The 17074-nt window shown below is 38.6% G+C and overlaps 1 protein-coding gene across 1 annotated transcript in view; it reads right to left on the bottom strand.

The window, feature by feature from the left end:
* The window catches only part of LOC128653901 (S-adenosyl-L-methionine-dependent tRNA 4-demethylwyosine synthase TYW1), an 824555-nt gene that overhangs the window by 336902 nt on the left and 470579 nt on the right, over nt 1-17074 (bottom strand). The window contains exon 13 of the mRNA XM_053707460.1: nt 11370-11505. Coding sequence (XP_053563435.1) covers nt 11370-11505 — 136 coding nt within the window. The remainder of the gene's footprint in view (nt 1-11369; nt 11506-17074) is intronic.

The raw sequence follows: 17074 nt of genomic DNA, 5'->3' as shown, positions 1-17074 counted from the left end.
TTAAAAGCCCACAAAGTGGCGACTAACTAGTAGAATGAGCTGTAATTCCCTGAAGCAGGGCCTAACCCAACTTCTATAAGCTTGAAGAATCAAAAGCTTTAATCAACAAACCAAGGAAATAGCAGAACTTTTTGTGACCTTTCCTAGGACCAGAAAATATAACAAATAGACTAGAAGTCTTCCTGAAATCTTAGTAGCTTCAATATAATATTTCAAAGCTCTCACCACATCCAAAGAATGTAAAGATCTTTCCTAATAATTCTTAAGATTAATACACAAGGAAGGAACAACAATTGTATCTACTAATGTTGTTAGAATTCACAACCTTAGGAAAAAATTGAAATGAAGTCCGCAAAACCACATTATCCTGATGAAAAATCAGAAAAGGAGACTCACAAGAAAGAGCAGATAGCTCAGAAACTCTTCTGGCAGAAGAGCCAAAAGCCAAAAGAAACAATACTTTCCAAGAAATTAGTTAAATGTCCAAAGAATGCATAGGCTCAATATGGAGGAGCCTGTAAAGCCTTCAAAACCAAATTAAGACTCCAAGAAGGAGAGATTGATTTAATGACAGGCTTAAATACAAACTAAAGCCTGAACAAAACAGTGAATATCAGGAAGTTTAGAGCAGAGATTTGTCCTTTCAAGGAACTTGCAGACAAAACCTTATCCAAACCATCCTGAAGAAATTGCAAAAGTCTTGCAACTCTAAAAGAATGCCAAGAGAATTTGCCTCCTGAAATACTGCCTTGTAATTGAGTCCCATGAAACAGTTTGCTTAATTTTTTGCTATTTACTTCCTTCTTCTTTAGAAATAGTTAGGTTTGGTATGTATGTTACACATTGTTTAGCATCAAGATTAAGGTACATAATTGGTTAAAACTGGGAGGAGTCTTTGTGGATATATTCCCTCCCAGCAGGGCTAAGATCCATCCGCCCTGAGGAAGCCATCTATCATTTGGCATTGTGGGTGAAACTATCAGGATCGTAGGCATTGGATCACGGATTCACATGTGACCAACCAGGAAGTAAGCACGCAGTCCTACCACGCTGCAGTCTCAGTGTGTAGCATTCAACTAGCTCAGCAAACCGTTTCATGGGACTCAATTACAAGGCAGTATTTCAGGAGGCAACCGGTAACAAACAGCGGACCTCAATTGTGGACACCTCCAGAATCAGATAAGTGCATGCTTACGGCTTAACATAGGAATATAGCTGCTTTCACATGCAATATGGGGGGTTAGTCTGGACTGACTCCCACTGCTTATTTGGCTTGTTTGCTGTTTTCACACAACATCTTCAGCAATAAGACGTACTATGCTTTACTAACACGCATGCAGCTTTGGCAGCACTTATCCCATTTTGCATACCTTGGACTTATGCTATGTTTGGCTGAAAACAATACCGCTATATGTGGAAAATCATCCTGGTGTGATTTGGTTGTTTTCTTCAGCAATACACTCTTGTGAGAATTTTATCTCAATATATGCAGGCATCTCTATGTAAACTGCTGTGTCTCTATGTAACTGATGTACTGAGGCAATTCATTATGGAGGATGTATTACTATGTTCCACTATCTATCTTATTGCTAATAACCATTGCAATAGTTATTCTTCATACTTCTATGTAACTCACTATCTATCTTATTGCTAATAACCATTGCAATAGCTATTCTTCATACCTGTATGTAAGTCTTTGTAATTGTTGCTATACTGCCATTATTGTTGTTCCTGAAATCTTTACAAAGCACCTATCACTACTTAGATCCCTAAAAATTTACCTGTCCGGTAATTATGCCTTGTATTGACTTGGGTACCGTGTACAGCTTGGGTGTAGCAGTGTACTAAGTGTCTTTGGATTGTATTTTTGCCAATATTATGATTATGATGTGCACATCTTCAGGGTTTTAATTGGCCACATGTACTATATTGTTTGTTCAACATACTTTACTTTGCGTTGCTAACATATACTCGAGGCCAGCACACAACTGGCCTATTGCTATGTTTGGACAGTTAGGATTTACTTCTTTCTGTACTATCTATACAGGGCCATAGGAAATTTTTGATGGTCCTTGTTCTCCTCTTGTAGTTTGTTGAAGAATATTTTTTTATAGGGTCTGCACCACATTAAAATTATAATCTAACATAACAATGTTTTCTAAATTTTGATATTTTTTTCTATGGAAGAAGACACATTTATAGTAGCCATTTGTCCTGTACCCCTTTTTGGTTTTTTTTATTTATATATATATATATATATATATATATATATATATATATATATATATATATATATATATATATATATATATATATATATATATATATATATATATATATATATATATATATAAGCAAAGTCAAAGAAAGCACTCACTGGTCTTCAGATAAATCATCAAAATAGAATTTTATTAGTGACGTTTTGGGACAAACAGCGACCCTTCCTCTGACCAACAGAAACTGCAAACAAACAGACTAATAAAGGCCTGTTAAACCCTCCCCCAAAGAGGCCACCAATGAATGGAGGCCGTGTGCAAACACACCAGGACTGTACCAATTGACAGAAAAATGTGCTATAGAATAACTGTCTAGTGTCAAGTATAAACTCGTGTAACAAGTGTATATCCATAATAAATATATGGCTGAGCAAACAAAGTGTATCAAAATAAAAGTGTGTAAAAATTACTTCAGTATCCCTCACTAATAGTCCATAATAATATATATCCCTGGCAAAGTGGGAGCCCACAAATGGAACATTCCAAATACAGGAGACACACGCCCCCATGGGAGTCATAGTCAATATTGGATCTGTGCGATTCACTAACCATATCAATCACACAGATAAATGTATATGTAAATAAAACAAATACCGAGCAAATACACCACTATCGTCGGCGCAAAACTGTCTCACTCACAGCCAGAACCTGTCTGACAGTATACAAGGTCGATCGCAGTGCAGCTCAGCCACACCCACCCAAATCCCATTGGTTGGGGATCAAAAGAATAACAAACCCCTGATAGGCTCTCAGCGGTGATAGGAGTGCACTAGTAAACTCACCCTGCTGATCGTAATATCGGACACAACAAATCCGCATGATCACATCCACAGCATTCCATTATAGCACACAACTTATATGCGTGTAATACAAACATACATATTAGTGTCCCACAGTCACAGAGAAAGGCCATATGACCGCTATTTACATGATAGAGCCAACCTTGGTGACACTAGGTCACACCTATTCCTATCCGATTCCGGATCACAGCAAAATGCACCAGTGATAGGCTCATTGTAACAAAGTGACACCCGGCATTAGAATGTCTCACTCGCAAAAACCGACAGCTCACAGAGCCGACCGCAGCGAAGCTCAGCCACACCCACCAATAGAACAACAAATTACTGATAGGCCAACAGCAGCAATGGGAGTACACTAGTGAATACACCATGCATAATACCAGACAACCTCCTCACTGTAAGGACGCATCAAATCCATGTATGATCATTTATAGTCACTCAAGTCAGCTATGTCTATCGTGTAGCGTTATGTTCAAGCCCACAAGTTTATATGCGGGCATCATATGTCAGTGTCCTATCCATACAACAGATCACATAGATATTCAGTACAATGTGTCAACAGATACAAGAATAAAAAATCAGAATTACCAAAAATAAAATTAAAAGAAAGACTGCATGACCGCTATTTACCTATTAATATCCTATTTACCTATTAATATCCTAGGGTATTCATGACATGATTATAATGACACTCAATCACCCCTATTAATAGGCTTAAACAATTCTAAGAAAATAATAAACATAAACATCCAATGCCCATCTAACTCAGAGAACCCATAGGGCGATATGTATACAATATTCAAATCTATTATAGAACTCTAAATAGGACCGTGTATCCACCCACACGTTGCTGTAGGTACCACCGACCTACATATCACTATCCATGATAGCCGATTTCCCATGTGAAAAGCAAAACCAAACATTAAAAATTGAACAACAAAAGATAAAATAAAGTGCAATTACATAACCTATACCAATCAGAAAAAAGATATCCACCTCGATCCTCAGGATCCCAACACCACATTTTCTATCAACACAGTATCTGTATCAAGCATAAAGGGCATAGTGTCCAACATGAACAATTGTAAAAAACTCACATATACACTCCATAGGGGCTCAACCACTGTCAGGCGAAAATAGAATCAGGACAAGAAAACCAAGAATAATAGTGAAAAAGAGTGTGCACACAAGACAACAATAAAACATATATAATCATATAAAATGACCCCAAAGAAGGGCCAGAAATTAAAAACAATTGGTCCTATACATAAATCAGTATGATATAAAGCAAATTGCAACAGTTCTGTTAACAAACAATCCAAGGTCAATTTTAGACTGATGTAAGAAGCTGAAGAAATGGAAGAAAAAAAAAGAGAAAAAAGAACAAAAAGAAGAAAAAACTGAGAAAAAAAGAAAGAAAAGAAAAGAAGGGGGAAATAAAGAGTAAAGGTTGAATGGTATTGCAAGCTCTCATCAAGAAAAGGACCATGGACCCTCATAATAGGCAGATCATAGGTCATCATAATTCCTCATAAGAAAGACTGCCATCCTGTTTGCATATTCAATCCTCCAGGGGCTAGAGTTCCAAGTTCGTGGATCCATCTTGCTTCTTTCTGAAGAAGAATCTTAGCTCTGTTGCCACCTCTGTTTGGAACTGGAACATGATCAATTATACGGAAATGTAGATCCGTGACAGTATGATGATTCTCCAAGAAATGTCGTGCTACTGGTTGTTCTGCCTTATTATTCTTCAGGGCAGCTCTGATAGCTGACCGATGGTTCGCCATCCGGGTCCGGGCATCGTCAATCGTCTTGCCCACATAGAATAATCCACATGGACAGTTCAAAAGGTAGATGATATATGTGGTTGAACAGGTCAAGAAGTATTTGATATTATATTTCTTCCGTCTTTCCGGATGTTGGAACGTCTTGCCTGCATGCATACTGTTACAGGTCACACAACCCAAACACTTGAAGCAACCATTTTTACGTTTTAACCAAGACTCTTTATCGGTGGATGAGTGGTAATCAGCTTTCATTAGATGGTCCTTTAAGCTCTTCCCTCTCCTATATGCCAGTCGTGGAGCATTCCAATGCGGAAATGGTAATGACACATCGGCCTGGATCAGTCTCCATTCTTCCTTAATGGCATTCGCTAGCAGATGTTGGTCCAGGGTATACGTAGTGACAAAAGTGAGTTGTGACATCTTTTCAGTTGTACATATCTTGTCCTCTGGTTCTCCATTCACTACTTGGTTACGCATTGAGCGTAAAAACGGCTTTTTGTAACCCCGTTGGGAAAATCTGTCAATCATTTCATTCAGCTGTGTATCACACTTTATTGTATCCGTATTGTTACGGATCACCCTCTGAAATTGGGCTTTAGGGGTGTTCCGGATTAATGATGGTTGATGGCAACTGTCAGCATGTAATATTGAATTACGATCAGTTTTCTTTCTGAATAAGGTGGTGCCTAATGTTCCATTGGTTTTGTATACTCTCACATCGAGGTAATCAACAGATGTATAATCAGCTACATGTTGGAATCTGATAGTGCTGTTAATCATGTTAAGTGATTCAATCCATGTGTTGAATGACTCCATACCATCTTGCCAGACCAGGAACAGGTCATCTATATATCTGCGATAAAATTTTATGGCAGGATTGTCATATACTCGCATTTGGATGGTTTCATATTCTGCCATAAATAGATTCGCCAGTTTAAGCAAAATTGGTGCAGAATCTTAAACAAGTGCTCATTTGATTTGATGCTATTGGTGATTCGGGAGGCCAACAGATTACTCCAAGAAGTAAAAGCGGAGATACATATCTTTGAGAGTGAACAACTAAACAAGCTAAGGTCTGATGGAAATAATGACTGGTTGGACAAATTGGCTAAGCAAGTGAAGGCTTACAAACAAGAGTTAATTGCGTTTAAAAATCGTAAATTACAGACTGAGCATGGACTACACCCACAAGAGTGTGTATAGATGGATGTTGGCCCCTGAGGAGAGAAATGCCCTGAGACCTCGGAGAGATAGAAGATTTACAAAGAGAAACTTGAATACAGTCGACACATGGAGAACACTATACCTCAGACGACACAAGCCTATAAGGGCATTACCACAAGATCTAGGGGGACAAGAGGACACTCACAATGGGATTCAAGCCAACACGAGAGCTTCTCTAGACCACCGCTAGCCTTGCATGCCACCACATCCCGTTTTTTAGGACGGGGTCCAGGCCGCACACGAGACGGGGGGGGGCATGTCCCGCCGCCCCCCCCCATACTAAAGAAATAGAGAGTAACGTCTTCAACATCAGCACCAGAGTACTTAATGCCTCAGAAGTTTCTTTATTACAGAAGGGTCTATCATTTGTCCCCACAAAGAGGAGGAACTCTTTTGACTCCTTTATTGATATACAAAAATTTGGTAGAAAACTGCGTCTTAAAGAATTCTTCAGAAGTGAGAACAATGATGAAACAACACACTTTAAAACCCCAGGGACTTTTGATCCTTCCTCCAACAACCCCTCTATCACAGCATATACCAACTACCTGACTAGGATTAACCAAGATTCTGTGAACCACAGGAGATATAGAAACAATCTAACGAAAGATGAACAAAGGGCTCTGAAAACACTTAGTGAAGATGAGACCATCGTGATTTGCCCTGCGGATAAGGGCGGGGGGGGTTGTGGTCATGAACGCAGACGACTATAAAACCGAGATTCTTCGTCAACTTTCTGACACAACTACCTACAAGATCTTACCTGGTGATCCTACATTAAAACTCAAACGCGAGATTGATCACAAAATTTCAATATGGAAAGAGACAGGCATGATTTCTGAGCATGTAGCAAGATTCCTTCAAAGAGACTTTCCTATTACCCCTGTTCTCTATACGTTGCCTAAGATCCATAAAAATTTGCATAATCCACCGGGCAGACCGATTGTCTCGGCAAGGGGTTCGCTCTTACAATCTTTGGCAATCTACACTGACCATTACTTACAACCCATTGTACAATGTATGAGATCTTATACACGTGATTCATCCACGTTCATACGGGATCGAGACGATAACTCCACCTCTTATGTTTCGTTTTCCTGGTGGACCAGGAAAACGAAACATAAGAGGTGGAGTTATCGTCTCGGTAACTACTTGCGTATGTGCAGTGAGTTATAGGTCAGTGTTACTCTCATTGACAAGGTGAATACCTGTTGTTCAGTGTCATTAAGGATCAAAACCAGTTATTGGAGCATTGGTGCTAATTCACGTGTGACCAACAAGAAGACGACTGAGAAGAACCAAACCTCAGAGATCTACTGTACATGCTGACTGGGGAGTGAAGGATTACTGTTGCGAGGATATCCTGACGGGGATCCCTTGGTACAGCTAGCTGGTTTGCTGTTTAAATACCAGCCCGCTCCTACAGGCACAAGAGAGTGCCTTCACGTTTGTGAGTATCCTGTATCTCATCTAACTTGGATATTGTCTGTTTTGATTGATCTACACATGTGGCGCCTCTGTTTCTGTTTTCCTTGCAGTGAAACCTCTTTTTGAAGATACACCATCGTTTGGGTGAAGACCGAGAGCTGCCTTCTATTTCTACTTCCATTTATCTGGACTTATTTGGACTTCAGTTGGGATCTTTCCCATTTCACCTATTGATACGTCTGTATTCTCATATATATATTTTTTATTCTATCATTATATTTTATGTTTTATATTTTACATTTTACAGATTTTACCATTTATTTTCTATATATTGTTTTATAGGTTTTTTTACATTTTTGGTATCACCAAAGGGGTTTTTTGATTGTATTTCAGTACTATTTTCTGCCCTGAGTCATTAGCGCCTCCTATAGGGGATTTGTGGTATTACTCTAATATCACAATATCCCTCTTAATACTTTCTGAAGAATAATAAGGCAGAACAACCAGTAGCACGACATTTCTTGGAGAATCATCATACTGTTACGGATCTACGTTTCCGTATAATTGATCATGTTCCAGTTCCAAACAGAGGTGGCAACAGAGCTAAGATTCTTCTTCAGAAAGAAGCAAGATGGATCCACGAACTTGGAACTCTAGCCCCTGGAGGACTGAATATGCAAACAGGATGGCAGTCTTTCTTATGAGGAATTATGATGACCTATGATCTGCCTATTATGAGGGTCCATGGTCCTTTTCTTAATGAGAGCTTGCGTTGCCATTCAACCTTTACTCTTTTTCCCCCTTCTTTTCTTTCTTTTTTCTCCGTTTTTTCTTCTTTTTGTTCTCTTTTTTTCTTCCTTTTCTTCAGCTTCTTACATCAGTCTAAAATTGACCTTGGATTGTTTGTTAACAGAACTGTTGCAATTTGCTTTATATCATACTGATTTATGTATAGGACCAATTGTTTTTAATTTCTGGCCCTTCTTTGGGGTCATTTTATATGATTATATATGTTTTATTGTTGTCTTGTGTGCACACTCTTTTTCACTATTATTCTTGGTTTTCTTGTCCTGATTCTATTTTCGCCTGACAGTGGTTGAGCCCCTATGGAGTGTATATGTGAGTTTTTTACAATTGTTCATGTTGGACACTATGCCCTTTATGCTTGATACAGACACTGTGTTGATAGAAAATGTGGTGTTGGGATCCTGAGGATCGAGGTGGATATCTTTTTTCTGATTGGTGTAGGTTATGTAATTGCACTTTATTTTATCTTATGTTGTTCAATTTTTAATGTTTGGTTTTGCTTTTCACATGGGGAATCGGCTATCATGGATAGTGATATGTAGGTCGGTGGTACCTACAGCAACGTGTGGGTGGATACACGGTGCTATTTAGAGTTCTATAATAGATTTGAATATTGTATACATATCGCCCTATGGGTTCTCTGAGTTAGATGGGCATTGGATGTTTATGTTTATTATTTTCTTAGAATTGTTTAAGCCTATTAATAGGGGTGATTGAGTGTCATTATAATCATGTCATGAATACCCTAGGATATTAATAGGTAAATAGCGGTCATGCAGTCTTTCTTTTAATTTTATTTTTTATTTTTGGTAATTCTGATTTTTTATTCTTGTATCTGTTGACACATTGTACCGAATATCTATGTGATCTGTTGTATGGATAGGACACTGACATATGATGCCCGCATATAAACTTGTGGGCTTGAACATAACGCTACACGATAGACATAGCTGACTTGAGTGACTATAAATGATCATACATGGATTTGATGCGTCCTTACAGTGAGGAGGTTGTCTGGTATTATGCATGGTGAATTCACTAGTGTACTCCCATTGCTGCTGTTGGCCTATCAGTAATTTGTTGTTCTATTGGTGGGTGTGGCTGAGCTTCGCTGCGGTCGGCTCTGTGAGCTGTCGGTTTTTGCGAGTGAGACATTCTAATGCCGGGTGTCACTTTGTTACAATGAGCCTATCACTGGTGCATTTTGCTGTGATCCGGAATCGGATAGGAATAGGTGTGACCTAGTGTCACCAAGGTTGGCTCTATCATGTAAATAGCGGTCATATGGCCTTTCTCTGTGACTGTGGGACACTAATATGTATGTTTGTATTACACGCATATAAGTTGTGTGCTATAATGGAATGCTGTGGATGTGATCATGCGGATTTGTTGTGTCCGATATTACGATCAGCAGGGTGAGTTTACTAGTGCACTCCTATCACCGCTGAGAGCCTATCAGGGGTTTGTTATTCTTTTGATCCCCAACCAATGGGATTTGGGTGGGTGTGGCTGAGCTGCACTGCGATCGACCTTGTATACTGTCAGACAGGTTCTGGCTGTGAGTGAGACAGTTTCGCGCCAACGATAGTGGTGTATTTGCTCGGTATTTGTTTTATTTACATTTATCTGTGTGATTGATATGGTTAGTGAATCGCACAGATCCAATATTGACTATGACTCCCATGGGGGCGTGTGTCTCCTGTATTTGGAATGTTCCATTTGTGGGCTCCCACTTTGCCAGGGATATATATTATTATGGACTATTAGTGAGGGATACTGAAGTAATTTTTACACACTTTTATTTTGATACACTTTGTTTGCTCAGCCATATATTTATTATGGATATACACTTGTTACACAAGTTTATACTTGACACTAGACAGTTATTCTATAGCACATTTTTCTGTCAATTGGTACAGTCCTGGTGTGTTTGCACACGGCCTCCATTCATTGGTGGCCTCTTTGGGGAAGGGTTTAACAGGCCTTTATTAGTCTGTTTGTTTGCAGTTTCTGTTGGTCAAAGGAAGGGACGCTGTTTGTCCCGAAACGTCACTAATAAAATTCTATTTTGATGATTTATCTGAAGACAAGTGAGTGCTTTCTTTGACTTTGCTGATGAATTTCCCTACAGAGCACCCTGGCAGCTGATGGTATTTGGTGAGAGTGCATAATACCCCCTCTTGTTCTTGGCTATATATATATATATATATATATATATATATATATATATATATATATATATATATATATATATATATATATATATATATATATACATACACACACACACACACACACACACAGTATATAAGATTTATATAAGATAAGAAGATAAAAGTCCCTACTTACCACCAGCACATTGCCTGTGCTTATCCGTAACTCCAGGCAGATGCTGCAGAGCTCCACCTTCAAGGCGGTGCTTTGTCTTAACTGCTTCAATAGTTTTGCCTACACGCTGCCAGACGTCAATAGTGAGTGAATGTTGATTGTGTATTCACTCAAAATCTTACTCGCCCTTTAAATTCCACTCACCATTGGCGAGTGGGCAAGTGAAAATTATGAGCCCTGACAAATTACTAATAAAGTTTATTATTAAATAAACATGCCCCTATAAGAGTGCGGTGATGTGAAGATAGATATGAGGTCAGAAATCAGATTTAGAGGGATATTGAGCTACAGTATAATCAGCAATACATGTAATCAACAGTTAAATATAGCAGATATATTTTAAGTGAGCACTTTCAGTCCTTCTATTTATTGTAGTTATATATTCTACAGCTATCTACATCACTCTTGTTATATTTGTCCTGTCTACATGTGACTGTTTCTCAGTGTTCACTCTTTTTAGGGTATAATGTTAATTTCATCTCTGATATTGCTTTCCCTTCATTGTAGGAAACTACAATTCCAGTTTTTGTTCACAGCTGGTCATAGTTGGAAAGCTGCATTTTCCTTTATATATATATATAAAATAAAAGTGTTGACAGATAAAAGTGATAAATTATGTCAGTTTAAATATTTGTCAAGCAGCACTTATTACATTATACCTTTTCTGCCAAGGCCTTCAAGCTGTCAAGAAATCTCTGCCAGAAATCCTTGAACAGTGGGCGATCAATTTTCTTGAGGCTGTCTTTGGTACTTGCGTCCACACTCACATACAGTTGTGTGACTGGCTCCAGATTTCTAAGGAGAAAAAGCTTATTAGTTTATTGCCTAGAAAAAATATACAGTAGGCAGTCAACTACAAAAGTAGATTCATTTGTTTACAAATATCGATTCTATGAAGAGATGTAAATTAAATTAAGATCTAATATAGTATGTTTAAAAACACTGGTATTGGCAAAAAAACATTAAGATTCTGGGGTTAGATATAAGAATTTTCAAGACACTCATGTAAATGGGATTCTAGGATTGTGCAGTCTTTTGTATTCACTTCTCATATCCAAAAGATAATTATTCATGCAGAATAAGAGACTGAGCATGGCAAAAATGATAACTTTTAGTACTATGTCCCTAATCAAAACATACTTAAATGCAACTTTTTCATATGGAGGTTTGGGCTTTGTGCAGTTTTGGAGAAAAAAACAATATCTGTTGAGGATGTGATAGAAAATCACAATAAAGATTCATCCTAATACCATATAGAGTATAGACCAAATATGGGCATATACTTTCAGGGCTGGGGAAAAATGTAGAAATAACCTTATCTGGTAGAAAAAAAAACAACTTTGAAAAGTAATTAATATCTTGCCAAGTGTTAAAAAGTTCAGAGGTCAGAACAAATTACTCTTTGCTGGTCTTATTCTCTTGTGACTTATAAAATCTGCTTCTGACTTCTTAAAGCTCTGATATGCAAACGTTGCACTGAGACTGATTGTGGAGATGATTTACAATGATGTCCTCAAATCGGCATCAAACACTCAGATTGGATTTTTTTTTTATAAAATGCATTTTGAGGAAAAAAATATCTAAAGATCTTTTTTAAGATACAGTCAAAAAGGTTATTCATCCTAAAAACAAAATATATGCTTACCTGATAAATGAATTTCTTTTGAGGTGGTGAGAGTCCACAAGTTTGTTCATTTAGGGATTCAACTCCAGGCCACTAGAAGGAGGCAAAGATTCCCCAAAACTCCAAGCAGTATTCTGTCCATCCCACCTCACTGATAAGATAGCCTTACGTGTAGCCAAGTAAGGAGAAGCAGAAAGGTAGGAAAGGACAGAACAGGAAATTGAGGGGCAAAACTGAAACTGCCCCCAGAAAATATGAACAATTAAAATAAATATGGTAGGCCTCGTGGACTCTCACAACCTCAAAAGAAATTAATTATTAGGTAAGCATACATTTTGTTTTCATTCAAAAGGTAGTGAGAGTCCACTAGTTTGTTACTTCTGGGAACTAATACCAAAGCTGTGGAGTACACAAGTAGTGAGGGCGGGATAAAAAGTTTTGAAAAGGCAGGCACTGCTGCCTGGAGAACTTTCTTACCATAAGCTCCTTCTGAAGAAGCAAAAACATCAAAGTGGTAGAATTTAAGGTATGTAGGGATGACCATGCTGCCTTACAAATTTATTAAACAAAAGCCTCATTTTTAAATGCTCAGGAAGTGGAAACTGATCTTGTAGAGTCAGCAGTAATACTCTTCGTTGGAGACTTTTCCACCTCTGAGTAAGTCTTGTGGATTAAAAGCTATAGCCAAGAAGCCAAATAAATGGCCTTGGCCTTATGGAGCTTGAGTGGGACACGAGAAATGAATGAACAAACTAGAGGATTGCCTAAAATCCTTTGTATTTTGAAGACAAAACTTTAAGGGGCCAATTTATTATGCTGCGGATTCAGCAGTTTCCACGCGAGCCTTTAGGCTCGCCGAAAACGTAAGTTAAGAAGCAGCGGTCATAAGACTGCTACTTCTTAACTCGTCCACCACTTCTGATGTATGCTGACATTTATGGATGTGCGGCGGACATGATCCGCTACAGCGTATCATGTCCGCCTGCACCATGTTAAATCGCCCGCTTATGCTCTAACTACATCCAAATTATGTAGAAACCTTTCTTTAGAATTTATAGGATCAGGACAAAGAGAAGGATACTCAATTTATCCATTGAAGTTGTCCGAAGAAACTACCTTATCTTGATGAAAAACTAGATAAGGAAGTTCACAAGAAAATGCAGACAAATTAGAGGCTCTGACTAAAGAGATCGCTAAGAGAAACAATACCTTCCAATAAAATTGCTGAATGTCTTTAGAATGCATAGGTTCGAAAGCAAAACTTGCAAGACCCGGACAACTAAAATTAAGGTAAAACTCTAAACGCAATTTTGTTAGGGTATAGAACCAAAAAAACATAATTTATGTAAGAACTTACCTGATAAATTCGTTTCTTTCATATTGGCAAGAGTACATGAGCTAGTGACATATGGGATATACAATCCTACCAGGAGGGGCAAAATTCCCAAACCTCAAAATGCCTATAAATACACCCCTCACCACACCCACAATTCAGTTTAACGAATAGCCAAGAAGTGGGGTGATAAAGAAAGGAGTAAAAAACATCAACAAAGGAATTTGGAAATACTTGTGCTTTATACAAAAAAATCATAACCACCATAAAAAAGGGGGTGGGTCTCATGGACTCTTGCCAATATGAAATAAATTAATTTATCAGGTAAGTTCTTACATAAATTAGGTTTTCTTTCATGTAATTGGCAAGAGTCCATGAGCTAGTGAATTATGGGATAGCAATACCCAAGATGTGGAACTCCACGCAAGAGTCACTAGAGAGGGAGGGATAAAAATAAAAAACATAATTTATGTAAGAACTTACCTGATAAATTCATTTCTTTCATATTAGCAAGAGTCCATGAGCTAGTGACGTATGGGATATACATTCCTACCAGGAGGGGCAAAGTTTCCCAAACCTCAAAATGCCTATAAATACACCCCTCACCACACCCACAATTCAGTTTAACGAATAGCCAAGAAGTGGGGTGATAAAAAAGTGCGAAAGCATAAAAAATAAGGAATTGGAATAATTGTGCTTTATACAAAATCATAACCACCACAAAAAAAGGGCGGGCCTCATGGACTCTTGCTAATATGAAAGAAATGAATTTATCAGGTAAGTTCTTACATAAATTATGTTTTCTTTCATGTAATTAGCAAGAGTCCATGAGCTAGTGACGTATGGGATAATGACTACCCAAGATGTGGATCTTTCCACACAAGAGTCACTAGAGAGGGAGGGATAAAATAAAGACAGCCAATTCCTGCTGAAAATAATCCACACCCAAAATAAAGTTTAACGAAAAACATAAGCAGAAGATTCAAACTGAAACCGCTGCCTGAAGTACTTTTCTACCAAAAACTGCTTCAGAAGAAGAAAATACATCAAAATGGTAGAATTTAGTAAAAGTATGCAAAGAGGACCAAGTTGCTGCTTTGCAGATCTGGTCAACCGAAGCTTCATTCCTAAACGCCCAGGAAGTAGAAACTGACCTAGTAGAATGAGCTGTAATTCTGAGGCGGAGTTTTACCCGACTCAACATAGGCAAGATGATTTAAAGATTTCAACCAAGATGCCAAAGAAATGGCAGAAGCTTTCTGGCCTTTTCTAGAACCGGAAAAGATAACAAATAGACTAGAAGTCTTACGAAAAGATTTCGTAGCTTCAACATAATATTTCAAAGCTCTAACAACATCCAAAGAATGCAACGATTTCTCCTTAGAATTCTTAGGATTAGGACATAATGAAGGAACCACAATTTCTCTACTAATGTTGTTGGAATTCACAACTTTAGGTAAAAATTCAAAAGAAGTTCGCAACACCGCCTTATCCTGATGAAAAATCAGAAAAGGAGACTCACAAGAAAGAGCAGATAATTCAGAAACTCTTCTGGCAGAAGAGATGGCCAAAAGGAACAAAACTTTCCAAGAAAGTAATTTAATGTCCAATGAATGCATAGGTTCAAACGGAGGAGCTTGAAGAGCTCCCAGAACCAAATTCAAACTCCATGGAGGAGAAATTGACTTAATGACAGGTTTTATACGAACCAAAGCATGTACAAAACAATGAATATCAGGAAGAATAGCAATCTTTCTGTGAAAAAGAACAGAAAGAGCAGAGATTTGTCCTTTCAAAGAACTTGCGGACAAACCCTTATCCAAACCATCCTGAAGAAACTGTAAAATTCTCGGTATTCTAAAAGAATGCCAGGAAAAATGATGAGAAAGACACCAAGAAATATAAGTCTTCCAGACTCTATAATATATCTCTCGAGATACAGATTTACGAGCCTGTAACATAGTATTAATCACAGAGTCAGAGAAACCTCTTTGACCAAGAATCAAGCGTTCAATCTCCATACCTTTAAATTTAAGGATTTCAGATCCTGATGGAAAAAAGGACCTTGTGACAGAAGGTCTGGTCTTAACGGAAGAGTCCACGGTTGGCAAGAGGCCATCCGGACAAGATCCGCATACCAAAACCTGTGAGGCCATGCCGGAGCTACCAGCAGAACAAACGAGCATTCCTTCAGAATCTTGGAGATTACTCTTGGAAGAAGAACTAGAGGCGGAAAGATATAGGCAGGATGATACTTCCAAGGAAGTGATAATGCATCCACTGCCTCCGCCTGAGGATCCCGGGATCTGGACAGATACCTGGGAAGTTTCTTGTTTAGATGGGACGCCATCAGATCTATTTCTGGAAGTTCCCACATTTGAACAATCTGAAGAAATACCTCTGGGTGAAGAGACCATTCGCCCGGATGCAACGTTTGGCGACTGAGATAATCCGCTTCCCAATTGTCTACACCTGGGATATGAACCGCAGAGATTAGACAGGAGCTGGATTCCGCCCAAACCAAAATTCGAGATACTTCTTTCATAGCCAGAGGACTGTGAGTCCCTCCTTGATGATTGATGTATGCCACAGTTGTGACATTGTCTGTCTGAAAACAAATGAACGATTCTCTCTTCAGAAGAGGCCAAAACTGAAGAGCTCTGAAAATTGCACGGAGTTCCAAAATATTGATCGGTAATCTCACCTCCTGAGATTCCCAAACTCCTTGTGCCGTCAGAGATCCCCACACAGCTCCCCAACCTGTGAGACTTGCATCTGTTGAAATTGCAGTCCAAGTCGGAAGCACAAAAGAAGCCCCCTGAATTAAACGATGGTGATCTGTCCACCATGTTAGAGAGTGTCGAACAATCGGTTTTAAAGATATTAATTGAGATATCTTCGTGTAATCCTTGCACCATTGCTTCAGCATACAGAGCTGAAGAGGTCGCATGTGAAAACGAGCAAAGGGGATCGCGTCCGATGCAGCAGTCATAAGACCTAGAATTTCCATGCATAAGGCTACCGAAGGGAATGATTGTGACTGAAGGTTTCGACAAGCTGCAATCAACTTTAGACGTCTCTTGTCTGTTAAAGACAGAGTCATGGACACTGAATCCATCTGGAAACCCAGAAAAGTTACCCTTGTCTGAGGAATCAAAGAACTTTTTGGTAAATTGATCCTCCAACCATGATCTTGAAGAAACAACACAAGTCGATTCGTATGAGATTCTGCTAAATGTAAAGACTGAGCAAGTACCAAGATATCGTCCAAATAAGGAAATACCACAATACCCTGTTCTCTGATTACAGACAACAGGGCACCGAGAACCTTTGTAAAAATTCTTGGAGCTGTAGCTAGGCCAAACGGCAGAGCCACAAATTGGTAATGCTTGTCCAGAAACGAGAAT

Source organism: Bombina bombina, chromosome 3 (assembly GCF_027579735.1).
Source record: "Bombina bombina isolate aBomBom1 chromosome 3, aBomBom1.pri, whole genome shotgun sequence".
NCBI lineage: Eukaryota > Metazoa > Chordata > Amphibia > Anura > Bombinatoridae > Bombina > Bombina bombina.
The sequence above is the reverse complement of the archived record's forward strand: the minus strand, read 5'-3'. Positions and strand labels throughout refer to the sequence as shown.